Below are 26,863 nucleotides of genomic sequence, written 5' to 3'. Positions count from 1 at the left end.
TCTATGCATTTCCTGGAAATGGTGATTCCACCAAAGAATCCTGTGAACTATAGTTTGCTATAGGTGATGGGAATTGTAGCTCCATGAGGAGGTAAACTACCACTTTCAGGATTCTTTGGGCGAAGCCACATGCCTTATATCAGTGGTGGCCAGACTTGGCCCTCCAGCTGTTTTTGGACTACAACTCCCATCATCCCTAGCTAACAGGACCAGTAGTCAGGGATGATGGGAATTTGTAGTCCCAAAACATCTGGAGGGCCAAGTTTGGCCACCGCTGCCTTATATGTTATAGTGTGGATGTGACCTAAGAAAGGGAATTGAATACCTTAGAAGCAGAGCTGGGTGTGCTTGAAAAACTACTGGAACACCATGAGACCCACAATTCATTTCACGTAGAGCACATATGCACACACATGGCACCTGTTTAGTCTCTCTACTGTGGAGAGCCCCATTAAAATTCTGATTTTAACAGGAAGTTCAAGCTGATTTCCTACCTCTTTTCACTGCCATACGATTTCTGAGCAACTTTTGCATGGACTATCAGCACAGTCCGGTCAGATGGGAGCTGAAGGTACCTGCGCACTCCATTTCGGAGAGGGTCAGCTCGCTCTGGATTGGATCTACATTGGAGGCAGCAGAGGAGAACCACAGGTATAAGTAAAGGGAGCTCAGGTGTATCATTTGAAAAGCCAGAACACATGATCAGCAGCCTCATGTATCACATTGATTACTGGATTCCTCCACTGGCCTGTGATATTGTGCCGTTCAGCAACATACCTGTCTCTCTTTCTTTAGGTATACTTCCATAGTGTGAAATAACAAGGTGGCATAACACAATGATTTCTTATAGTGACCAATAGCCCAGGAGAAATTATTTCTTTGATTCAGCCCTTAAATTCCAGACGTGGTTATATAAACCTCCTATTGCATGTTGAATAACATATCTTGGCAAAAATAGAAGAATAATAGCTGAATTGTACTCTATTAAATGAGAATCCCTTTAAGATGGCTCATCTACCAAGGATGTACTTTGGTTAAGGAAACATAAATCCAACAGGAAAGAACACTGTTTTTTGCAACATCCAACAATGTTATTAAGCCACCTGAAGGCTTCGGCCAACTGGCTTGTTATCTCCTCTTCTGCCCTTTTCCCAGGTTCCAGGTTCCTTGTCTGTTTTCTACTCCCTTTCTCAGCCATCTTTTCCTCTGGGCTTCCTTCTCCTTAACTGTCCTATCTCCTATGATGTACTTCCAGTCCTCCAACTACATCATAAACCACTTCTGTCCTTTGGGTCAGTGTGAGGCTTTATCCCAAGCAAAGCTGACAATGATGCTTGCCCTCACATAAACCGGACTGACAACATGCTGACAATTCTCTACTCCTTGAAGCTGAAACCTTTCGATTCCTGGACAATCCATACCAGGAGATTTACTGCAAAAGCACAAGATACCTTCCAAGAAAATGCCACTTGTGCAAAACTATTGCATTTGCCCAGGTATGGCATTTTAAAACTGACAGCCGTGGTGTGGTGGGTATATTTGAGGATAGCAGGTTATGTAGAAGCTCAACATCAATCACATTTCTGCTGATATATATAGGAACTGGGACGCCTGGTGGTGGAAAAACACTTCGTGTTGCAGATCGCTCTGGTACAGAGCTATAAGCACTGAAGTGTCTTTTGCCTGTCTATTTTATGCATGTGTGTTCATTGCTGGAAGGAGGGAAAAGAAAGCCTGCAACAAGACTGCAATCCTGTAGATGCTTACCTGGGAGAAAACCTTGCTGAACACAATGGGACTTGCTCCCAAGTACTCATAAGCATGCACTTTGATCTGATAGGGCTTAGGAGCCTAAATGGCCAACAGCTGGGTAATTATGCAAGGACACAGAAATTGACTGAACTCTTTTTGGTATGTTTTGCAAATTACCCAGCATCTTAGCTCCTGTAATGACAGCTTTGATCCTAGCTCTATCTCTTTGCTGCATTCCTAGAACTGTACGGCACCTGAAGAGAATTCAGAAACAGCCCGTGCTTTATGAAAACAAAGCGTCTTAGATTTGAGCAAATGAGAAGAGAAGACTCCTTGGAAAACACCCTGATGTTGGGAAAGATGGAGGGCACAAGGAGAAGGGGACGACAGAGGATGAGATGGTTGGATAGTGTTCTCGAAGCTACCAGCATGAGTTTGACCAAACTGTGGGAGGCAGTGCCTGGCGTGCTCCGGTCCATGGGGTCACAAAGAGTCGGACACGACTAAACGACTAAACAACAACAACAATTGTGGAATAGGTTTTGGTGTACAAGAGTGGCATAAAGTGTTATTCTAAGATGACAGGTGTAGGTACACACACACACACACACACACACAGAGAGAGAGAGAGAGAGAGAGAGAGAGAGAGAGAGAGAGAGAGCTCTGTGTGTACATTGTAAACAGTAAGGTTAGAGGGAAATGAAATGTAAAAGCTACAAACTGACAATTACATCAAAGCTTAAATCAGGGATGGTGAAACTAGCCCTCCAGATGTTGTTAAACTCCAATTCCCATCACCTCCTGTCAGGAATGGTGGGAACTGTAGTCCACCTACATCTGGAGGGCCACAGGCTTAAAGGTCTGTAAAAAAACCACAGCGAAAGCAGTGTTGATTATATAAAACAGGGATAGGGAAGGCTGTATTAGTGGAAGAGCCATAGCTCATTGGTAGAGCATCTGCTTTGCATGCAGAAGGTCCCAGGTTCAATCCCCAGCATCTCCAGGTAGGGCTGGGAAAAATTCATGCTTGAAAGCTTTGACAGTCACTGGCAGCTTATGCAAGCAATACTAGGCTAGATGGACCATGGGTCTGACTCAGTAGAAGGAAGCTTCCTATATTCCTTGTGCTTCTATCACACCACCTTTGCCTCACTGTAAATCTATTGTCTCTTTCTGCTTTGTTTCACCTTGTGAAATGCAGTTTGGAAGCCCAGTCACTTGGCATGCTCAGCCCAGTGGACCACATCTACCCTGTTCTTACACCACAACGGTCTATTGTTCTTAAAATTTTTGTTGGCTGAACTATTTCCATGTTCTATCTTCAGATTTCAAATCTACTGGAGACCACCCAACGTCCATCATCTGGTTTAAATTTACATTCGTCAAAGTCCATGGGCAATGGCTTTCTGGCACATGGTATATGTTTAGGATTACAGGGAATTATTTGTTCCTTCTGACATTGATTATAGAGAATCCATACAAGGCTTTGAGTATTGTGTCATATTATTACTTGGTCATGTCTGCACCAATGCGTTGCATTGTTAGCTGGGATGGAGCTTTAATGTCTCTAAAGCACTTCTCTTCCAGTGCTTGAGCTCCCATCCAGGATTCAGATGGCTCTGCAAAGCAGTGCTAGGAAATATAATATTATGAGTTTGGAGGAGTAGGCTGCATGTAGAGACCCTTCTAACTCCCGGATCCAGCAAGTGTTAAAATGTAAGCCAGGTAGCTTCCTGATGAGGCGATTGTTTTTCAGCCATGAATATTGCATGTCACAGAATCTTGGCCAGTGGCTACATGGGGTTCAGAACCATTTGGCCCTTTTCACGAATCTATAATTCACATGATGTTATGCAACATTTATCTATACATCTATTGACCAATCTGGTGACCTATTTATTAATTCATAATGTAACTTAATGTGGAACTGCCACTTTTGATCAAAATGCACAGCTCCACCATTTTTCTTCCCTTTGGTCCCATGTGAATGGTATGCCAACTGATAATTAACACACGAGTGGGGATTTCTGCAGCTGCAAGACATTATCACTATCAGTATTAAAGGGTATTCGCAAATGGCTAATTTTAACTATAGAACTGTAGAGATGGAAAATATCTCAAAAGGTTCTCTAGTCTAACCCTCTGCCACTGTAGGGAAGCTGCTGCTATAAGATCCCTGATAGCTGGCCATCCAGTCTCTGCTTAAAAACAGCTAAGGAAAGAGAATCTGCCACTTCCCAAGGCAGTCCATGTTTACTTCAAATCCCTTATCTTGTAAGTTGAACCTATTGGTCCAGGGCCTGCCCCCTAGAGCACCAGAGAACAACTTTCTCCATCATCTACGTGCCAGTCCTTCAAATATTTGAAAGCGGCTATTGTATCACCTCTTTATCATCTCATCTATCTTTGTTGCTCTCCTTTGAACCTCTTCGTTTGTTGATATCCTTCCTAAACTTCAGGGCCCAGAACTGTGCATAATACCTCCAGGTGAGGCCTGGTTGTACCAAGAATCAGGTTGTACCAAGGCCAAGAGACAACTTCCTTAGAGCAGATACTCTTCTTATCTCCTGGTAGTTTATTTGACATCTGAAAGTATCATCCTTGCCAGTTTCTACTCACTTGGCTAAGCTCTGGGTCCCCCCCTCCCCAGTCCAGCTCTACACCAAACAGAAAGAATGTTTCCAAACACATACCAACAGTGGAATAAAGGAGAAAAACAAAACCCCTCCCTGGCTATTGATGACTGCGGATAAAAAGCCTCAGAACGTGTGAATAATTTTTCAATTATGTAAAGTCAGAATTTGATGGACATGTTTCATGATTGATATTTCTACCTGAACACAGCTGTCCTTACCACCCTCTTCTGGACAGGCAGCAACATGAAGCGCTCAAGGCAAATTAAATGGAGGCATGATTGCTGTCCTGCCAAGGAAATTCCATGCAATTAAACACATCACTAACATAAAAAGCAATGAAATGCTATTAATGTCCAGTTCATGTGCTGGCCAGTCAAGCACTCTCAGGACAGTACGAGTCTAATCTGTGCCAAGATTCTTGTTTACATTTGTAGGAGTCACATGTACTTCAGCAGGTCTGATTTCCTTCACACGCCTACACTCGATTACTCCTGTTTACCCCAATTTAAGTGATGAAGCTTAAAGCCACCCAGAGCCAAATGTGGGTCATATATTCTTTGCACAGAAGGTGTACTAGAAGGCCCTAAATCTTTAAAAGGCCAATACAGATTGGATAGCTTAATACAGGCACCCCCAATCTTTAATAGGACCTGCAATGTTGACAACACCCATTGACTCTGTCCAACATCAGCCAAGACTTGGGCAAATAACTCTTTAGCCTCTTGTCCTATTTTAACTGCTGAGCTGCTTTAATGGGGCTGTTTTACGGTAGATTTAATAATGGGTGTTTATATTTTAATGTTTGGATGGGATCATTTTATTGTGTACGGTGTAACTGTTCTAAAACATTATTGAAATTGGTTTCAGATAAATATGAAAACAAGACCCATTCAACACTTATCCAGTAGAATATCTAATGCTATTCATTCTGTCCATTGACTTTAGACTTTAGGCTTACACATTCAGCGTTCAAACACATTACTTAACGTCATCTATCCACGCAGAAGACTGAGCAGTTGGTTATAACAAGATCTTGATTCTGGTCAATAATATAGTTAAAGAGAGGGGTCCACGTTTCTTGAAAGGTATCTCTTTATGCTTTGTCTTTAATTGCTCTCCTGTGTCTGGTGAGATGCTGAGACATTGTTGTATCCCAGATATTATTTTCCCATATATTCAGGAGTATTTCAGGGTGCAATATTAATTATTCTGTATTTTAACAATGCTGTGCAACTGTAAACCGCTTAGAAACCATATTGGTATCAAGTGGAATATAAATCCACACATAACAACAACAATAACAACAAGGATATTAACAACAGAGACTATGGTGGTGTGAGGGTCGAATTTAGGGGCAGGCAGTCCAGGTGTTTGTCATGCTGTTATGTCTGTGTTGCGGGAAGGGTACCTATTGTTGCTTTTTAAAAAAAAATCTGTGGGGAAATGTAGAATGTCAGTGCCCATTCAACAAACTTCCTGTGTCAGAGTGATGGCAATGAGATCCATGTATGCACATTTAAGATATTCTATGACAGGGATAGGTCCCATGTTCAAACTATCCATCAAATTTGCAAAAATAGGGTGTGTGGGATGAAACAAGTATCTGGTGATGGGAGCTAGGATAGTGATGCCTGCTTTAAGCCTTTCCCAACCTGGTGCCCTCTACCTCTGTCAGCACATCCCAATGGTGAGGGATGACGGAAGCTAGAAATCTGGAGGACATGTGGTTGGGCACAGCAGAAACCAGAGATAACCAACACTGCATCCTCTGGTTGTTATTAGATGCCAGCTCCCATCAGCTGCAGACAGCTGAACTACTGGCCAATGGGAATGGGAGTTGTAGTCCACCTTATCTAGAGGGCCCCAGGCTGACTGCCCCAGGCAGAGAACTTGTGTGAATACAGTGGTACCTCGGGTTACATATGCTTCAGGTTACAGACTCTGCTAATCCAGAAATATTACCTTAGGTTAAGAACTTTGCTTCAGGATGAGAACAGAAATCATGCTCTGGCGGTTCAGCGGCAGCAGGAGGCCCCATAACTAACGTGGTGCTTCAGGTTAAGAACAGTTTCAGGTTAAGAACGGACCTCCGGAACGAATTAAGTACTTAACCCGAGGTACCACTGTACATGCATTTCCCTTTACATGCCATACTTTTAAATGTGTTTCTGAGAGGGGTTGGGGGTTACTGTTTTCTTTTCTTACTTTTCTTATGTATTGTGTGCTTTTATCTTGTGTTTTTATGCTGGGCACCAATGAAGCGTGGCATGCAAATTTTAATAAATAATTATAAATTCCCGTTCCTTTGAATGATCTTCAAATATCTAAAGGGCTGTCATCCAGTGGCGTAGCGTGGGGGGTGCAGGGGGGGCCGGCCGCACCGGGCGCAACATCTGGGGGTTAGGGTTAGGGGGCGCAAATCCACAGGTTAGGGGGCGCAAATCCACGGGTTAGGGGGCACAAATTACTTGCCTTGCCCCGGGTGCTGACAACCCACGCTACACCACTGCTGTCATCACGTGGGAGATGGAGCATGCTTGTCTTCCCCTACTCTGGAGGGTAAGACTCAAACCACTGGCTTTAAGCTACAGGGAAGGAGATTTCAATTAAACACCAGGAAGAACTTTCTAACAGTTAAGAGCCAACCAACCAACTCCCTGGGAAGGTGGTAGACTCTCCTTCCTCGGAGGTTTCCAAGCAGAGGTTGGATGGTCATCTGCCATGCATGCTTTAGCTGAGATTCCTCCGTCGCAGGGGGCTGGACTAGATGATGCCTGAAGGTCCCTTCCAGCTCTACGATTCTATGAACTGCCAGCCTGACTGGACCGGTCTCTTCCTTGGAGACTCGGGCTCCTGTCTCTCCCGCCTTCCTTGACCTTGCGAGACAGCCTCGGGGACACACGCCCACCCCCACCCCGAAGATCTTCGTGGGAGAGGGCGGGAAGGAGACGGCGCCACCCTGCGCGTTGCCAGGCGGCGGGGGCGTGGGTGGAGCCGGCCCCGCGCAGCCCCGCCACTCGCCATGGGGCTGCAGCCCCACTCTCTGCAGCCTCCAGGGGGAGGGCTCGGCCCCCAGCCGCTCCCCACGCCGCCCCGGTTAAATGCGGCGCCCGCCGCTCTGCCTCCTCTCAGTCCCCAGCCAGCGGTCAGAGCGCAACCGGCACCGCGAAGCAGCGGCCTCCCTTCTCTGCGCCCCGCCCCGCCGCCTTTACCTGCCCCAGGACCAGGGAGGGGTCGTCCGGCTGCCGCTCTCCTCGGCGTCGCGTGGCTGCCCCTCTTCGCCTTCCAGACGGCCGAGGTGAGTGAGGGGCTCCGGGGAGAGCCGGGCACCTGAGGGCGAGAGAGCGCGGGGCTGAGGGAGCGCGTGACACCAGAACTCATTACCTCCCCCCTCCCCACGGGCAAGGGGGCAGGCTGGGTACCCTGCTGATAACGGGGCGCAGGGGGGAGGGCGGTGAGGAGGCGAGCCCCCTCAATCCTGAAAGTTTTTTTTCTTCCTCATCCCCCAGGAACTGTTTTCCCGCCACTCCCTTAGCAAAAGGCAAAGCCAAGCTGGAGCATCTCCTCTGCTTGTTGCTTATAGCAGTAGGTAAAAGGTAAAGGACCCCTGGACGGTTAAGTCCAGTCAAAGGCGACTATGGGGTGCGGCGCTCATTTCACTTTTCAGGCCAGAGTTTGTCCACAGATAGCTTTCTGGGCCCTGTGGCAAGCATGACTAAACCGCTTCTGGTGCAACAGAAACGCCGTTTACCTTCCTGCCGTAGCGGTACCTATTTATCTACTTGTACCGGTGTGCTTTCGAACTGCTAGGTTGGCAGAAGCTGGGTTCGAACCCCCGACCTTCTGATCAAGTGCAGCTGGAAGACTGGAGGGAGTGGGGAGATGCGTGTGCGCGCCAAGGTGGGGATCCGGAAGCCATGCGGGGTTTTCACGTATTATTTATTTTATTAAATGTATTTCTACGCCACCCAAGGAGCTCAAGATGGTCACATGGTTCTTCTCCCCATTTTATCCTCATAACAACCCTGTGAGGTAGGTTAGGCCGAGAGATGGTGACTGGCCCAAGGTCATGTTAATGCGTAGGAAGAAGGGTGTGTGTCAGACAGACAGACAGAGAGGTTTTTGGAAAGAACACAAGGGATTGTCTCTCTCCCTACCCCAGGCATTCTACTTTTCCTTGACTTAAATACCATAATGGGATATAGATAAACACCCAAGCCTTTTAAACCTCCATAAAAAGAGATTGCACACCTTTCTGAGCAGGTCTTTCCCTCCTTATCCAATTCCTTGCAGCTTCATCCCAGTAGCTCCTCATATGTTTTTGTTTATCTTATGGGGAAATTTCTGCTCCTCTGTTCATAAAATCTACCCCACCTTCTCTGGTAGAAGACCAGAATTGCAGAGTTCTTGTAATGAGTTCCTGCCATTCATATCCTTTTATAAATAGTAATAATAATAGCAGCGTGTTTGTCGGGGGTGAGGTATGGTTTTTGTTTGTTATTATGGCATCCCTTTTCATGCTTTTATATTGTAAACTGCCCTGTGATCGTTGGATGAAGGGCGGTGCAGAAATTCAATTCAATAAATATTTATGATACCCAGAAATCTGTAGCTCCGTTCTGAGTTTTTGTATAGGGCAATAAATAGTGTAAGGCACATGGCCCCCAGGCCCCAGGAAACGGATGGCAGTATTGGGATAGAAGAGCCTATTGCCTTCTTATTATGCCATCCTCTCACTTATCTATGAATTCATGTGAGACTCTTAAATCTTAAGATTGTGGGTTTGAGTCTGACATTGGGCAAAAGATTCCTGCATTGCAGGGGGTTGGGCTAGATGACCCTTGTGGTCCCTTCCAGTGCTATGCTATGATCTGCTCAGAGGAGCAAGCCTAGAGCCAGGTATTCTGCTCACTGCTATGAATAAGAATGGGGTCAGTTGGCTGGTCCATCTAGCCTAGTAAGCTGTGCTTGTAGGCTTTTCTAAATTTACCTGGAGATGCCATAAACTGAACCTGGGACTTTTTATATTGTGATAAAGCATAGAGATCCTGCCAATAAATAAAGCTCCCTTTGACCACTCCTGTTCCTCACACAGAACCAGGGGATTGGCTTCTAAGAACTGTGGCTCCTTACAGAGCACAGACCTCCCTTCACTTCTTCTAAGCTCCTTCTGGCCTTGGACATTTCAGATCTTCAAGCAACATCCCAAGGGTTGTTGGGGGTAAATTTGGAAATGCAGGTGCTTGGCTCAGGGATGCTTCTGGCATGGTGATTTTCTTGCACAGGTATGACGCCTGAATAGGAAATGTGTGCCCCATCACATGCAATGTACAAACTTTCCCCCAGAAATGGTAACTGTATAAAAAAGCATTAAGATTTTTGAGCCACCTTTGTTTTCTCTAGCCATTTTTCCTGTTGCAATCTGGAAAGTTTTCCTTATCACCCCAGGGCCAGTGGTGCTGGTGAGGAATTTCCTAACATCTCCTTGTTGGAGTTCAAGTAAGAAATGGTACCTACTTCTTAGTACGGTCCTGATTATCTAGAGCTGCTTACAGCAGTGGTTAGCAATCTGCTCTTAATCTTGAAGGTAACCGAACTTGTCTGGGACTGACACATGCTTCACTGCAGTGCTCTGAGCATGACAAGATCTGTCCAAGGCTATCATGTCTTCTTCCATGCCTGACTGTTTAGCTTTTACATCTGCTCTGCATTGGCTGAAATTGTACCTGCAATCAAGGTACACTGCACGTGGTAGGCAAGTTTGCACAGGCAGTCACTTGCTGCCTAGGTATGTGAGCAGGCGAAATCAATTCAGCAGCTGTGAGTAGGGGATTGTTTGCTGTATCCGGCTCATATGTCACCGCAGTTTCTTGTTCTTATGTGTAGCATTGTGACCAGAGCAGTTGTTGGTAGGGGGCCGTGTGCCCTACACTATTTATTTCCTCTGTAGCAGATACAGTGGGATATTTAGCTGTGGAATCAGCCAAGAATGACTAGGGCTGCAATCTAATGCACACATGACTTTTGAGAAGACATGTATAGGATTGTGTAGTATGGCTCCTACCCTGTTACACAAAGCATGTCAGTTCATAATGTGGGGTTTAACTAATCAATTATTGCAGCAACCCAAACCCAGGGTAATTGTGTTTTAGACCCATTGGAATTGATGGGACAGAACTTTTACAATTGCAGATTAGTTTATTGCAATGGGATTTAAGCACAACTAACCTCTGGATTTGGGCCAATAAATCTGCATACATTTGCATATGTATAAACAGATCTGAAAATGGGGTACTCAGTTGCATTCTGTTGTATAGGGGGGACAAAGGGTTGTATCTTCTAATATACCTATCTAGACAATACCTAGCACCTGTGATTTTTGTATGTACTTATATTTAAAATCGTATTATTCCTGTTAATAGGCTCACCATCATAAAAATTGCTTATTAATAACCAATCAATCAATCAAGTAATGGAGTGTTGCTATTTACACTTGAACACAGTGGGATTTCCTTACAAGTCAGTGTGCAGTGTCCAAGACTATAAATGTTGCAGACCTGAAACATTTTGACGAGGTTAGGACCTATAAAAGAATTCTCTGTAATTGGGCAAACTTGTTCCTGGAAGTAAACCGTTGCATGTATAATGGCAGCACAGAAAGAGCTCCTATGTAAGAGGTAGAAGCATGTTCTATAGGGGTCTTGCTTACCAGAAAAAGTCTAGTGGTTTTAGTGCCGAGAAGGCAGACAGGAAAGGCATGGCTCCATATTGCTGGAGTCAATGGGACTTTTGTCCCATAAACCCGGTGGTTAAAAGCGGCACAATAAATTATCCTTCGAAAAACCTTGCCGGCATCTCACACTGGAATAGCCAAACCTCCAAGAATGAAATCTTGTAAAAGCCAGGGGAATAAGCTGCCTTGAGGATGGTGTTTAGGACCTGGCAGCAAAGAAAACTTTTCTGAAGCGAATCTTTATGGTTCGCTTGCAGAGCTCAGCTTTGGTATTTGCCTCTCAGAGGGTGGCTCTGTACAGTAAGTGGATTTGCTTCGGAGATGGAATTGGCCCCGCATGAAATATGAATTCCTGTCTGGAATGCGGGCAGGAGAGTTTGGTGTTTCGTCCCCCCCCCAAAAAAAAGTAAAAGGACACTATCTACCTAAACTAATAGGCTTTTACTGAAGCCATCTGGAAGAACTGTTGTTCAAATCTTTAAAACCAAAAAAAAAGGAAGAAAAACGAAAGACATCTTTCCCTCCTTTAAAAAATTATTATTATTTCATCAGACGCCATTTGGTGAGAGAGTCTTTTCTTTTCTTTTGGATTCCTTTTTCAGCAGACAATTGTATTTCTTTAAAATAGAATTCTGTGTGAATTTGTCCTTCGGTTGTTCAGAACTCAATACGTCTCCTGAGGTTTCCTGCAAGGCTTCTCAAGCAAAGCTTAAAACATTCCTCAGTGTCTCCAACAGGGGCCCTTTGCTAAAATTTCCTAGGTATGCATCTAACCTCATTTTGAGAGGTGGGAGGGGGATTGCTCTGCTCTCAAGTGTGTGGCTGCAACATCTGAAGAAAGTAGCTGGCATAGATGAGTTATAGTCTGCCGCTGCTGGGAGAACAAATAAGAGATACTTGATCTGCTAAGTGCTTAGACTGGAGTGCTCTGATTTAGGGGGAGTTAATGGTGCAAAGCTTATGTATATTGACTTGGGAATAAGTCTCATCATATTTGGTGGTTCTTAATCCCAGGTAAGTGCACATAGAATAGCAGTCTCAGGCTTCTGTTCCATCTTTTAAATGCCAATGGCACAGTCTGGCTTGGAATAAGACAACTTCCTATTGTTATGTAGTGAAGTTCTCACCCTGGGCCAGCAGGGGGATACTGTAGCAGGGGGATACTGTAGATAGTTATGCAAATGAAGGATCGAAAGTGACGTTCAGTGATTGGATAGTTTTAGAAAGTTGTTACAGTAACAAGGTACTGGAGCTCTATATAAGCAGGCTGACTGAGCCCTTCAGCTCAGTTCAGTTCTGGCCTCAGAATAAAGAAGAGCTGTTTGAAGAATCGCTGTGTCGTCTGATATGTTCGCCCACAACTTAACACCTATGACCCTCTTCTTTGCCTCTGTCCCACTGCTGGCATTCCAAGACCTATTGCAAAAGTGGGTGGCATACACCTCTCTCCAACTTCCATCTAGACAAGCAAGAGGGATGACCACTTTTCAAGCACGCGTTGCAGTTAGGCAAAAGCACTCAAAGTGGGTGTAGAACAAGACTGGGAAATGGGGAGCTGTCTTATACTGAGTCCGACCAGTGATAGCAATCCCCCAGGCATGGTTTGCAACTGGCACAGGTCCAGTTGCAACCACATGGAGATATCTGGGTGCCAGGTTGTCAACTGACATCTCTACCTGGCTGGCCCCTCCAGCTTTCTTAAGCAGGTAAGAAGAAGAGCTTAGTCACTGCATTTATACTCCATCTTTTCCTCCAAGGAGTACATGGTTTCCACCCCCACCCACCCAAGTTAATCCCTACAGCGACCCTGTTAGGTAGGTTAAGAGACTGTGACTGGCCCAAGGTCACCCAGGGAGCTTCATGATGGATGGAGAGTTGGACCTTCATCTCCCAGCCCTAGTCCAACACTCTAGCCCAGGCATAGGCAAATAGCTAACAGGACCAGTGGTCAGGGATGATGGGAGTTGTAGTCCCAAAACATCTGGAGGGCTGAGTTTGCCTATGCCTGCTCTAGCCACTATGCCACACTGGTTTCCTAGGGTGCTTCTGCTGTATAAATTAACTAGGCAACTAAATATGGGAAAAGCAAACTATCACTTAGAGAAGGATCTGAAATAGTTTACTTGAAGCTTGAATGTGTTTTATTCTGGTTTGTTTTATTTGATGTTTTAATGTGTTGTAAACCGCTTTGAGATTTTCTTATTTAAAATATAAAGTGGTAAGGAAATGATGATGATGATGATGATGATGATGATGATGATAATAATAATAATATAGTGGAACCTCGGGTTGAGAACGTGATCCATGAGGGAGGCACGTTCGCAACCCACAGCACTGCATCTGCGCATGCGCGGGTCACGACTCGGCACTTCTGCACATGCGCAAAGCATGATGTAGTGCTTCTGCGCATGTGCGAGTGCCAAAACCTGGAAGTAACCTGTTCCGGTACTTCCAGGATCAGCGCGGTGCGCAACCCAAAATCACGTAACCTGAAGCGCCTGTAACCTGAGGTACCACTGTAACCGTAATAATAAATTTCACTGCAAAGAAAAGATGCCTAGACATTCTGTTGTGGTGACTGTAACCTTGGTTTAAGGTTCCATTTGGTGATTAGCTCATATATCTAAGCTTCTAACACTGAGTGAGACTACAAGTCAGTCTGGCTCAGTTTTGTTTGCACTGGCTGGCAGCGGCTCTCCAGGGTTTTTAGACAAGGCTCTCTTTCAGCCCTGCCTGGAGATGATGGGAATTGAACCCGGTGGCTCCTGCGTGTAAAGCAGGATGCTGTACCACTGAGCTACAGCCCTACTGCGAAGAAACAGTTGTTCATAAGTGGTTTACAAAGATGCCGTACCAAAAATAAGAATGTGCCTTGTTTCCACAAACCATAGTTGAGATTCACCACAGTTTGTTTGTTTAAAAAGCATTCGTATATTGCTCAATATTTCAAAAATCTCACGGATCAGACGTTAAAACTTCCCTGTAGCTAATTAAAATGAATGGAAGCTTCCAATCTCCTTATGGTTGTACAGGAAGAGTGGAGTAGGGGTGGGGGTGGGAATCATACAAGCGTAAGGCTTTTCTGTGCTTCTCCCTATAATGCCAAGCCATGGTTTAATGTGAAGTGTGAACAATGCCAGTATTTACCGTATTTTTCGGACCATAACACGCAGTTTCTTTCCCCTAAAAGACAAAGGGAAATGTGTGTGCGTGTTATGGAGCGAATGCAGGCAGAGGAGCGCAGCGTGTCTGCCTGCTTGCCCCTCTAGGCTTTCCAGCAGCCTGTTCTCCTCTCCTCCCTCGCTGGGAAGCCCGCAAAACAGCTGATGGCAGCGTGTCTGCCTGCTTGCCCCTCTAGGCTTTCCAGCAGCCTGTTCTCCTCTCCTCCCTCGCTGGGAAGCCAGCAAAACATCTGAGGGCAGCATGTCTGCCTGCTTGCCCCTCTAGGCTTTCCAGCAGCCTGTTCTCCTCTCCTCCCTCGCTGGGAAGCCAGCAAAACAGCTGAGGGCAGCGTGTCTGCCTGCTTGCCCCTCTATGGCTTTCCAGCAGCCTGTTCTCCTCTCCTCCCTCGCTGGGAAGCCAGCAAAACATCTGAGGGCAGCCTGCTTGCCCCTCTAGGCTTTCCAGCAGCCTGTCCTCTTCTCCTCCCTCGCTGGGAAGCCCGCAAAACAGCTGACGGCAGCGTGTCTCCCGACGTTAGAATCCACACTCTGTGTGTCTGTGTGTGCGTGAGGGCTGCTTCTCCTCTTGCTTCCCCTTCACTCTCCCGACGTTAGAATCCACACTCTGTGTGTCTGTGTGTGCGTGAGGGCTGCTTCTCCTCTTGCTTCCCCTTCACTCTCCCCACGTTAGAATCCACACTCTGTGTGTCTGTGTGTGCGTGAGGGCTGCTTCTCCTCTTGCTTCCCCTTCATTCTCCCGACGTTAGAATCCACACTCTGTGTGTGTGTCTGTGTGTGCGTGAGGGCTGCTTCTCCTCTTGCTTCCCCTTCACTCTCCCCACGTTAGAATCCACACTCTGTGTGTCTCTCTGTGTGTGATTTGCTTCCCATTCACTCTTCCTGCGATTTTAGAATCCACACTGTGTGTCTCTCTGTGTGTGAGGGCTCCTTTTCCTCTTGCTTCCCATTCACTCCCCCAGCGCCCCTGCGACTTTAGAATTGACACTCTGTGTGTCTGTGTGTGTGTGTGTGAGGGATCGTTCTCCTTCTCTTGCTTCCCATTCACTCCCCCAGCGCCCCTGCGACTTCCAGCGCCCTGCAACTTTAGGGCCAGTTCTCTCTCTCTCTCTCTCTCTCTGTGTGTGTGTGTGTGTGTGTGTGTGTTGACCTCACTGTGCTTGTTGGGGGAGAGTGTTGGTCGCACTTTTTCTTGATTTGTCTCAGAGTGGTTACTATCGTGGTTTCCTTGCTGGGGAGGAGGGAGAGATGCAGAGCCTGCTTGTTCTAAAGGAGCAAAGCCGGAGAGGAGCCTCTCCTGCATTATTAGCAGCACCCTTCTCCACACCCCCCCACGTGTGCTCCTTGTCCCTTGAGTGCTTTTCCTTCCCTCCCCACTTAAAACGTGGTTACAAAGCACGGATCCACATGGATCCTCAGGATTTTTGCACTGGGTCACCCCAAATTCACCATCAGATCACATAGCATGTCCATGGCTACAGCCTGCACAAAAAACACACACGCACCCACTGTTTCATGGGGCCACAATGGGGCAAAAACGTGGTTACAAAGCATGGACCCACATGGATCCTCAGGATTTTTGCATTGGGCTACCCCAAACTCACCGTCAGATCACATGTCTGTGGCCACAGCATGAACCACAAAAATCATACATCCACTGTTTTGTTTAGAATATTTTTTTCTTGTTTTCCTCCTCTAAAAACTACGTGCGTGTTATGGTCAGGTGCGTGTTATAGAGCGAAAAATACGGTAGGTTCCAGTTGCTCTGCATTGATTCTCCCTTCCTGAACTACTATGCCTTAGGTTTGCGCCTTGCAAGGTTTCTGCCTGTGGGTCTGCTATACATCTCTGCTCTAGAACCCCTGGTGTTTTGTGTTGCAGAGGATTATGTAGACATATTCTGGCAAGGGCATACTCTTAGGAGAGGCACTTGCAAAGCTTGGTGGCCCTCACTGACATCATTTACCCATAATGCTAAACGTTCTGATTAACTGAGAGATTGCCTGTGACAGCTTTGCTCCTATTCCTCTGATCTTGCTGCTGCCACACTGCTATGAGCTAAACCGTGGTTTGGATTAGCATTGTGTCTGAATTCAAACTCATGCTTTGTCTTCCCCAGACAAACTATGAGATGAAAACCAAGAACAGACCTTGTTTACAGGTCATGATTTATCTGGAGAAAGGCAGTCCATGAGCCCAATACCCTTCTGCAGTTGAACACTGCAGGGGAAGAATATTGGTAATGGTTTTCAGGAAAGTTGTATCTGCTATGTGTTATCATCTCACTGAGGAACTCTCCCCAATCCCTGGATGAGCTTTTGTGGAAACATAGGGTTCCCCCAGATATAGATCTATAATTATTGTAGAGCAATTAAGTTTTCCCTGCTTCTCCCTCAGCCTTCTTCCAGCTTCCTCCAGACAGAAGGAGCTTTGACTATGTGGGTTCAATCCACTGAATGTCTGTCACCAGATTTGGATCAGGGACTTCATAAAGGTTTCATTCAGAGGCTTGCCCCTACGACTCGCCCTTCACACTTCTATGTTACCCGCTTGTGAGGTGGAAGAATTAGTCTTCTGTGGGTTTTTGCAACGCAGACATAGCTTTAAGTATCATATAACATTTTATATTTTAAAAGCGGTTGGAAGTCGTCTCCCCACTCCCCGCCTTCATGCATCTTGGCAAAATGGGCAGATTGTTTTGAAATAGCCTTGTTAAAACAGGGCTTGGAATAGAAATGGGTGTAGGAGGTGTTACATATATACCAAGAGCTTCATGCCCCCCCTTTCTTTCAGCAAGCGAACATGGCACAACAGTTATTCTGAGAACAGAATTGCATGCTACCTGGCAAATGGCTGCTTCCAGACCTGCTTTTGCCACAATAATGCACAAGTCAGGAGGTAGATTTGCAGGGGAGAAATGCCACGGAACCTTCCCTCCAACCCCAGTCTCATTTCCCTCCTAGGTTGTTTTCCTAGGGGACGTTGGAAGGGGAGAATCGGTGGGCAAGAAGAGCATTAAGTACTCCCTCCCAAAATTAGATTCTCCTGGGGCCAGCCCCAGCCCTACTATTAGGCAAAGCAAGGCGGCTGCCTCAGACAGCAGATGCTGAAGGGTGTGTGGGGTGGTGGTAGCCTGTGGGAGGGCAGATGTGTGTGCCACACAGCCCCATGCCTTATAAGCTACTCTGCTGTCCTCAGATGTGCTGAAGGACAGCATCATGCTGCTAGGATTGAAGGAAAATAAGAAGAGCCTGCTGGATCAGGCCAATTGGCCATCTAGTCAGGCATCCTATTCTCACGGGGTGGGATGCATACAAGAAGGACCTGAACATAACAGTTCTCTTTCTCTACTGATAATTCTCAGCAACTAGTACTCATAGAGGCATACTCCCTCTGACAGTGGAGGCAGAGTACTGCTATCCTCCATGAATTTCATAGAATCATAAAATTGTAGAGTTGGAAGGGGACCCTGAGGACAATCTAGTTCAATCCCTTGCAATGATAGAATATGCAGCTGTCCCATACGGGGATCGAACCTGTGGTGTTGGCATCATCAGCACCATGCTCTAACCAACTGAGCTAAATGGGCAAGAAGCATCCAGTCCTGTTTTAAAGGCATCCAAGGTGGTGGACATCACTGCCTCTTGTGGGAGCACATTCCATCATTTAAGTATGCACCGCGTGAAGAAGTACATTCTTTTGTCTGTCCTGAATTCTGCCCAAGTCCTAGTACTATGAGAGAGGAAAGATTCAGCTGCTGCCAGTCCAGACAGCTTCTCTGCAAGGAAGTGGCAGAGTGGCATATTGTCTGTTGTGCTTCTTTTTAAATTATTTCTAAATTTGCATCCATGCATGTAAATCATCAATGCATAACTGGCCACTCTAATTAGCAGTGGTAGCTGCCCAGCTCTCTTTCCCTACTACAACTTTCTGTCTGCCTGCCTGCTGTTGCAAGAGACAGTAGCGACAATGGTGTTGGCAACCTGGCTGCCATTTTGTAACCCCCCCCTGGCAAATGCTCCCACAGTGCCCTGGATCTGTTGTTATTCTAAGGCTGTGCATATTGTGTGTGTGTGGTGGGGAACCAACCAACCAACCAACCAACCAAACAAACACAAATAAATTCTTTTAAAGTGGGCTTTTTCTGGGGCAGGGTAGAGAGAAAAACAAAACAGAATTTTTCTCATTAAAAAAACTTCCTCTGAGAACATTTGACTCAGCTCTAGTTCCAATTGATTTGACAGCTCTCTCAGTGCAAACCTGGCATTGCCTAACTTCTTCTCCCTTTCCTCCATACCAGATATCTAATACATTGGCACTGGAGTATAGAAAAATGCCTCAAGCTTGCAGGGCTTTCTCATGGAGCTCCATTACATCTTCAGGAATTTAGTGGAGGCAGGTGGGAGAGAAATCTTGACCAGGGCATCTCTCCGTTATGTAAGGCAAAGATGGAGAATGAAAACTGTGCAGCCACTGATAGGGCCAGATCTGGGTGTGAGGGGGCTCTTAGCAAAGTGCTTTCCGGTTGGCCCTCTCTTATGTCAGTGGGCTTACTTGGTGACAGCAGCAGTGCTCCAATGGGTTTGCCATTTACAATTTCTGCAAGGCCCCAGAGCAACATTACATCAGGGCATTGTGAGAAATTAAAATGACTCTAGATTCAGCTGCCAGGCACTCAGATTTGAGCACCAGCTAAAGGGTCCCTCAGGACAGACATCAGCAGTGAGACCTTATGGGGCTGCCCAAGCAGGCCGTTTGCTGGTACCCATTGTGGCTCCTGGTGCAAGAGCTCTCCTGGGGATGCAGTGCTTTGTTCAGGATCACCTCTTGATCTCCAAAGGTTGTTCCCAAGGGAATTGACAATTCTGATGTCTAGCAGTGTATATCATTTGCAGAGTTAAATGCTATTTGTTCAAACTGTTCAAAACCTCAGAAATGCTTAGAAGAGAATTTAGGCTTTCAGTTGCTGCGCATGTGTGTTTCCAAAATTGCACGGGTTAGACAAGAGTCATGCTGCAGCTTAGGTCGGCCACAGGCAGATATTTGATAGGGAAGCAAAAACTTTATCTTAGGCAAAACCCGCAAAAGCTCAGAAGAAGAGGAAACCAGAGTTTCACTGCTGAGATTCATTCCCTTTTCCAGAAGTACTGCAAACTTCACCCTTTACTTAAAAGCTAAAGGGCACAGAGTACAGTAAATTCACTCACAAAGCTGGCCTGAGACTGTGATTTAGATACTCCTCTCAGTCTGCAAAGGAACTTGGACAAGATGCCTGCATTCCTACCAGCTTACTGCACAGGGTCCCTGCGCCACGCTTTTGATCCCTGTAACCAGCAGAGATGTGTACACAAATGGAAAATCCAAATGTTCGTGGGAAGATCAAAGCAGCCAGTTCTAGTGACACCCCAGAACAGAAAATTAATGAGGCCAGTGTCCATCGAAATGTGCAAGTTAGGGTGGGTTTTTGGTAAGCATCAAACCATATTGCCCAAAGAGTTCACACTGTTGAGAAGCATCTCTCCTTAATGCTTCTCTAGAGCTGCTTTGGTGTAGTAATTTAGAGTGTTGAACTATGACTTTGTAGACCTATGGTAGGACTAAGAAAGATACCCATCTAAAACCTGAATGCCTTACTAAAGATTGTGAGCAAGCAGTTCAATTCTATGTTTGCTCTTAAGTAAGTCTTACTGTGTATATTGGGGCTTACTCCCAAGTAAGCACATTTAAAGCACATGGCTTACCCCAGATAATCTTGGGAACTCTATTTTACACTTCATAGAGCTACGATTCCCAGTTTTAAAGGTAAAGGTCCAGTCGTGAATGACTCTGGGGTTGCGGCGCTCATCTCACTTTACTGGCCGAGGGAGCCGGCGTTTGTCCGCAGACAGCTTCTGGGTCATGTGGCCAGCATGACTAAGCCGCATCTGGCGAACCAGAGCAGCACACGGAAGCGCCGTTTACAATTCCCAGTATAACCTGGGAATAAATTTCATTGAGCTAAATGGGACATAACTTTCAAGTAGACATCCATAGTCTTGTGCTGTAAGTCTCTTTGCATCTTCTTCTGGAGAGCCAACATCATTCCACCAGATACACATGGAAGCTTAATTCTTTGGGTTAGGAAAGCCAAATGTGAATGAATATGGTGCTCCCTAGCAAGACTTTGTGCTGAATTTTGACACCTGCTTATATGCACATTATCTTAACTCCATATTTACATATCCCAGCTTTGCATTAAGTTGCTCCGGGTGGCTAACAGAATCAAAATGGCATAAAGCCATTGAATCAGTACGAAGTGATCGTGGGGATGATAAAGATTTGATGACAGGATAGTGGTGTTGACAGTTTTTACAGTAGCTGATAGAACACATGAGGGTGCTTTTCCAAACTACATTACTGTTATGTGTCTCCTCCGCACATCTGGGCCTACGGCTGCAATCCTAACTATGTCCCCTCAGAAGCAAACGCCATTAAATTTGGTAGGTTTTACTCCCAAGTAATTGGGATTAGGATTGCAGCCTTGTTGAATGTTGTAAGAACACAAGAAGAACCTTGCTGAATCAGACCAAAGGCCCATCAAGTTCAGTGTTTTGTTCTCACAGTAGCCAAGCTGATGCCTGTGGGAAAATCCACGAACCCACCCTTGAATGAATACAACGCTTGTAATAATTTCCACAGAAGAGAGGATCAGACTGGAGTTCCTGGCTGTGTGTCATGGAGAGTGAAACCTTCACACATGCGAGAAGCATTTTAGACATCTTCCTGCATGCTGGTATATTGGGAGTCCTGAAGACAGTTCAAGTCAGTGCTGAGCTCTGTGTGCATATTGTGAACACTTCTTGAAATACCTACTTCCCAATTTCACCCAATTTTTAGGGGTGTGTATGACAAGTTGCAGAAGTGTCCATTTTTCTGCACCCCTAACAGCTTCAGCATTCTTCTCTCAGGTGCCTGGCATTATGTGGGTTCTACAGATCCTCTTTGAAGCCCCTGTTGATTGATACTTTCGCGATATTCTCTCCCTGCTGCATTTCCAACCAGCATACAATCATTCTGAAGGATTTATATTTGCCCTTAGTGATGGGCATCACATAGCCCAGCCATCTCCAACAGGATGCTCTCCAGATGGTATGGGGCTACAACTCCCAGCATCTATCACCATTGGGGCTGATGAGAGCTGGAACCCAGCTGTGTCTAGATAGCACCAGGATGGGGAAGGCCAACTTAGCTACATGGTGATTGCTTGTGTGATTACATCATTGTAGGGAGGAAGAAGGTTGATGGGAAACTCACACGAAACGGCACTGAGCAGCTACAGTAGCAGAGCATTTCCAGGCCCTCTGAAGCCCCCCACAAACTACAGTTCCCAGGATTCTTTGGGTGGGGAGAACCATATGCATTAAATGAATGCTGTGGATGTGACCTAGGTCCTTCAACATTGGTGTCACATGCATGCCGGTTACAGAGTACCGTTTTTAATCCTTCACTGGGGTAATAATTTGGCACACGTTAAAACAGGTTGGCTCGAAATCAGAAGAAATCAGCTCCTGCTCTGCAGAACATAAAAGGTAAAACGATCTCTCTGTTTTAATAAAGAGCTTTTTGTTCAGCTCTCTCACTCGCTGCTGATTCGGGCTGCGAGGGAGCTGAACCGCGGAGCCTAACTCAGGCTTTCCACGTGGGAAATAATTTGTCACTGTGTCAGGAAGGCAAAGGCAGGTTCATGTTTCAGCCGTTTGCAGTGGGTTTGCCAGGCTGGGGACGGGGCAAAGAGCAAAGAGGTATGGAAAAATAATTACCATGCCTGGCGGGAAGCATTCAGTGCCGTGTGTTGGGCTAAGCTAGTTGTCATTCCCCACTGTGGCACTTTTAGAGGTCGAGAGGCAAAGCTGTTGCTGGCCATCCTCACAGCGCTTGTTCCTTTTTCTTTGTTTACATAACATCTCAAGCTGTGTGCCCAGCACAGCCCCTGGCCAGCTTTTCATGAAACATTCTAACCTTGTTAAAGCACAGTAACACTCAGAAGAAGGTATAACCACACTACCTAACATGAGGCAGGAGGTACTTAGGAATGCAGCTGTCCTGTGTCCAGAAGAGACTCACCTAGGTGAGCCAGCCCGGTGTGCCTGGTGCTCAATAGAATGGGCACCCGGAACCGGCACAGCCTAGGAAGCCACCAAGCAGGAGTTGGGTGACCTGCAGTGGGTGATTCTGGGTTGTATGCAGTGAAGTCATTGAGTTTGCGGAACAATTTCAATGCACAAAGGCATTGACTTTGCTGGAGTCAACCCTCTGCGTAGTGCTCATCAAGCCCTTTTCAGAAGCCAGAGCTTACACATTGATGAAATTGATGAGCGGGGCCTCGCTGGCTAGCCCAACCTCCATCACTGTGTGCCCGCACTGCCCCCTTCCCTCCCACTCGCTTCATATTAATTTGGCTAGCTACAAACGGGTGGCGCTGTGGTTTAAACCACTGAGCCTAGGGCTTGCCTATCAGAAGGTCGGCGGTTCGAATCCCCGTGACGGGGTGAGCTCCAGTTGCTAGGTCCCAGCTCCTGCCTACCTAGCAGCTTGAAAGCATGTCAAAGTGCAAGTAGATAAATAGGTACCACTCCAGCGGGAAGGTAAATGGCGTTTCCATGCACTGCTCTGGTTTTGCCAGAAGTGGCTTCATCATGCTGGCCACATGACCCAGAAAAACTGCGGACAAACATCGGCTCCCTCGGCCAGCAAAGCGAGATGAGCGCCGCAACCCCAGAGTCGTTCACGACTGTCAGGGGTCCTTTAGTTTTACCTTTGGAAGCCTTCACGCATGCAGCTATGCCTAAGCAGTGCTGGTTCTTCTTGTGGGAATGCAGGGACCCCTCCCACTGAGTCACTGGGCATTCAATCTGGGCCACCCCTCTTCTGTTGCATGTGCATTGAGGGTTTTATGTATTTATTTGTGTAGCTAAACTATTTCTAACCTAGTCTTCCATCCAAAACTATACCAGAGCTGGCTACGAAGCAGAGTAAAATACAGAACATAAAACCATAAATGCATTAAATTCCAGAAACTACCACAAATGCCACCAGGAATTGAAAACACAGTGAATAACAGCACTCTCCAGAAGCATTGAAGTGGCTTCATACTTCAAAATAATTTCACAGCTATCATCCTAAAAATGCCTTTAGTAAACTGATGAGTGAATTTTGAGCAGGCACTTGAAAAAAAGCATGTGTGGAGGTGTTCATAATTGGGGTGCCACCACAGTAAAGGATTCTTCTGCATCCGAATCACTGTCCAAGAGACTGTCTAAGTATATTCCATGCAAAATATACTGTGGAATGTTTTAACTGAGGATAGCCTAGTCGGTAGAGCATGAGACTCTTACTCTCATGCTCAGGGTCGTGGGTTTGAGCCTGACGTTGGGCAAAAGATTCCTGCATTGCAGGGAGTTGGACTAGATCAGGCTTCCTCAACCTTGGCCCTCCAGATGTTTTGAGACTAGAATTTCCATCATCCCTGACCACTGGTCCTGCTAGCTAGGGATCATGGGAGTTGTAGGCCAAAAACATCTGGAGGGCCGAGGTTGAGGAAGCCTGGGCTAGATGATTCTACGAACTCTATGATTTTATGATTGTAACTTTCTTTACCAAAGAAGTGAGAGCCATAGCTCAGTGGCAGAGCAGCTGCCATGTAAACAGATGTTCCCAGTTTCGATCCCTGGCATCTCCAGGTAGACCTGGAAGAGAATCCTGCCCAGAAACTTTGCTGTGTGTTATTCTGCTCTGCTCTGGGGCAGACAGTGTGTTCACCCATGTGATTCACAATTGGAATATTCAAAGCATTGCTATCCAGCAAAGGGGAGAAAAAAGATTAAAGAATTGACCAGGCAGGCTACACTGAAACCCAAAGCGGCTGCTTTTCTTGAAACTCAGGATTTGGCTGTTAGTCCAGACAGTACGAAATGGGAACAGGGCAAGACATTGCTGGGTAGAGCAGTGAGAGGGAGAGAGCCAGGACTCCTATTGGGTTTCACATTGACATACCTGGCTCCATTATGTGATCAGGGACCCCTTCTTCTAGCTTTTGATCATTCCAGGAACTGAAATGCACCACCTGCAGCCTCCATTCGCTCTTTGGCTTTCTCTGCCTTGGCTTCTTTTTATGCACTCGCAAGGGGACTGCTGGCTGAGATAAGCATTTTGGCTGCTTCCAAGTTCTGTGGAGTCCCCCCCCCCCCAACCCTGCATCATGCCTTTTTAAAATTAGGAATCATAGGCTGCCTTTCCAGTGGAGCCACTTATCTCTTGACCGGCTTTGCCCAAACACAAATACCCTTATCCCCTCCGCACAGGTTGTGAAGGTCTTTGCTTTAGACAACCCATTGGAATATCCTTGGCTTTGCAGCAGAGCTCTTTTTTTTAACAATAAAAACAACAGCCCACAATCTCCAAGGCCTGCTGCTCAAATGCTTCCACTGCTGCTCAGTATTTGCACATCCTTTCCCCAGCTGCTTTCCTGCTCCTGGTTTCTCACATACCTCCCACTACTACCGAACAACGGCTGCAGCATTGGGGGCGGGGAGTTGAGGGCAATGCTGGTTCCAGGTTTTGTTTGGGATTCTTTTGGAGCAGGCTTGTGGGCAATAAGCGGGTCTCCTCCTTGTTCCCCTTCTTGCTGTTGCCCACTCACTCTGCCTCTGGGCCCAAATCCCCCTGCTGCTTAGGACAAGGGGTGAAGAGCCCTGGGGACTGGATGTGGCTCTCCAGGACTTCCTATTTGGCCCTTGGGACTGTCCTTGGGCTATCCCCTTATTCCCCTTCCTGCATGCTTTTTTCCTGGCTTGAGTGTGTCCTTGAACTGTGGAGTCCTTTGTTTGCCAGGACTGAGAGATACCTCTGGTGTATATAGATGCATGTACAAACGAATATGTTCAGAAACCTCTGGTCTTTTCATGGCTGGAAGGTAGCCCATTGCAAAGTTCAGAGCCATGTCTGATATGCCTCCCATTTTTGCATCTGACCCCCACCATCACCTGCATGCAGTCCGCCTGCAAGGGATGTGTCCCTTGGGCTAAAGGATGGCTGTGTCCCACATCTTTTCGAAAGTGCAAATTGAATAAATTGATCTTCAAACGCGAATTGGATCAAGTTTCGCCCCCATCCCCATTGTCTACGCCAACTTGTGGTCCAAGGTTTCAGGAAGGAGTCTCCTAATCTTACCTGGAGACGCTGGGGATTGAACCTGGACCTTCTGCCCGACAGGAAATGTTGTAGCACTGAGCTATGGTCCTTCCCCAAATATAGTATGGTGCATCTGAGCGGTCAAATTGATTTATTTACTCATTCATTCATAAGCATCTATAGCTCACACTTTGTAATGGGGTCCTAGACTGGGTTGCATGTAAATGGGAGGGATATACCAACCTCATCCCTCACCCCTGCCAAGGCCTGCTGAAAAAGCTGCATCTTGACCTTGTCACAGGGAAACTCATAGGGCCTCCCCTGCAGATTTTGATTCTGGGGCAGGTTTCTATGGGAGGAGATATATATATATATATTTTCACAGTAATGCTTACTATAATCCTGTAGGGATGGTCAGCAGTATTACCATGTGATTCCTCTCTGGTTAAAATATATTGGTTCTCTCCTCATTTTTTAAGTAAACATCTCACTTCTCGCTTTTTCTCAAGTTTTTCTTTCTCTAGTTGAGCTTTCGAAATGACCTGGACCCAGACAGAATCAGGCTGCTTGCCACCCTGTCACTGAAGCAAGGTTTGGACATGGTAGAATGCAAGAAATGTTATGCATGGCACAGCTGCCCAAAACAATTTTTGTGGTTATTGCTGCATTGCCAAAGAGAGAGAGAGAGAGGGAAATAATAATAATTTAAGAAGTGGTAAAAACAGTGCAGGGTTTTTTTAAAGTAGAAAGTGTTCCATGCAAATGGCTTTTGTAGAAGCTGAGGTTTTCTCTCACTATGTGTGATTCCAAAATTAAGCTAATCCACATGACTTTTTGACTTGCTCTGTGGCTCATCACTCCATCCCTGGAGTGTCTGGGACAGAGGGGTAATGGAAGGTGAAAGTGCTGTTCTTTCAGTGATATTATGGCTTCAACCGGAAGTGAAGCTTTTTCTCATGTCCCTACAGTCCCTGGCTTTCCTTGACATCCAGTCTGACAAAGAGTTCTGCTGGATTTGAAAACTTGCTTGCTATTTTGTGACATTTCAATGGGATTTTAACCTTCAGCCTCATATCCCTCTTCCTCTGCTTAGCAGCGGTTTCTCTCTGAGAACAGCTTTAGTTGTATGACATGAAGAGGATTGGCATATATCTGCCCCACACCACTCACATTGGAGCAGGATAAGAATCCTGCTCCTGTTGCTGTTCAGTGAGTCAGCACAGTCCAGTGGTTAGAGTGTCAGACTAGGAAATGGGAGACCCAGGTTCAAATCCCCACCCAGCCATGAAGTTCGCAGGGCGACCTTGGACCACTCCCTGCCTCTCTGCCTAACCTACCTCACAGGGTTGTTGGGCGGATAAGAAAAGGGGAGAACCATGCATACTGCCCTACCC

The 26,863-nt window shown here is 46.3% G+C and overlaps 2 protein-coding genes across 3 annotated transcripts in view; one reads left to right on the top strand and one right to left on the bottom strand.

Annotated features, from left to right (window-relative positions):
* The window catches only part of RBPJL (recombination signal binding protein for immunoglobulin kappa J region like), a 41,993-nt gene extending 17,613 nt beyond the window's left edge, over positions 1-24,380 (bottom strand). Inside the window, exons 1-3 of the mRNA XM_083510836.1 lie at positions 24,333-24,380; positions 7,601-7,718; positions 495-620 (exon numbers count right to left, since the gene is read on the bottom strand). Of these exons, the coding sequence (XP_083366962.1) occupies positions 495-620; positions 7,601-7,718; positions 24,333-24,342 (254 nt within the window). The 5' untranslated portion in view covers positions 24,343-24,380. The remainder of the gene's footprint in view (positions 1-494; positions 621-7,600; positions 7,719-24,332) is intronic.
* MATN4 (matrilin 4) overlaps positions 7,567-26,863 on the top strand; it is a 40,704-nt gene continuing 21,407 nt past the window's right edge. The window contains exon 1 of one of the 2 annotated variants that reach the window (XM_083510835.1): positions 7,567-7,686. The gene's annotated coding sequence lies outside the window, so the exon portion shown is untranslated. The remainder of the gene's footprint in view (positions 7,687-26,863) is intronic. The other variant, XM_083510834.1, reaches the window with a different exon arrangement.

Source organism: Podarcis liolepis, assembly GCF_965112155.1.
Source record: "Podarcis liolepis genome assembly, chromosome: 6".
Classification (NCBI taxonomy): Eukaryota; Metazoa; Chordata; class Lepidosauria; order Squamata; family Lacertidae; genus Podarcis; species Podarcis liolepis.
The sequence above is the reverse complement of the archived record's forward strand: the minus strand, read 5'-3'. Positions and strand labels throughout refer to the sequence as shown.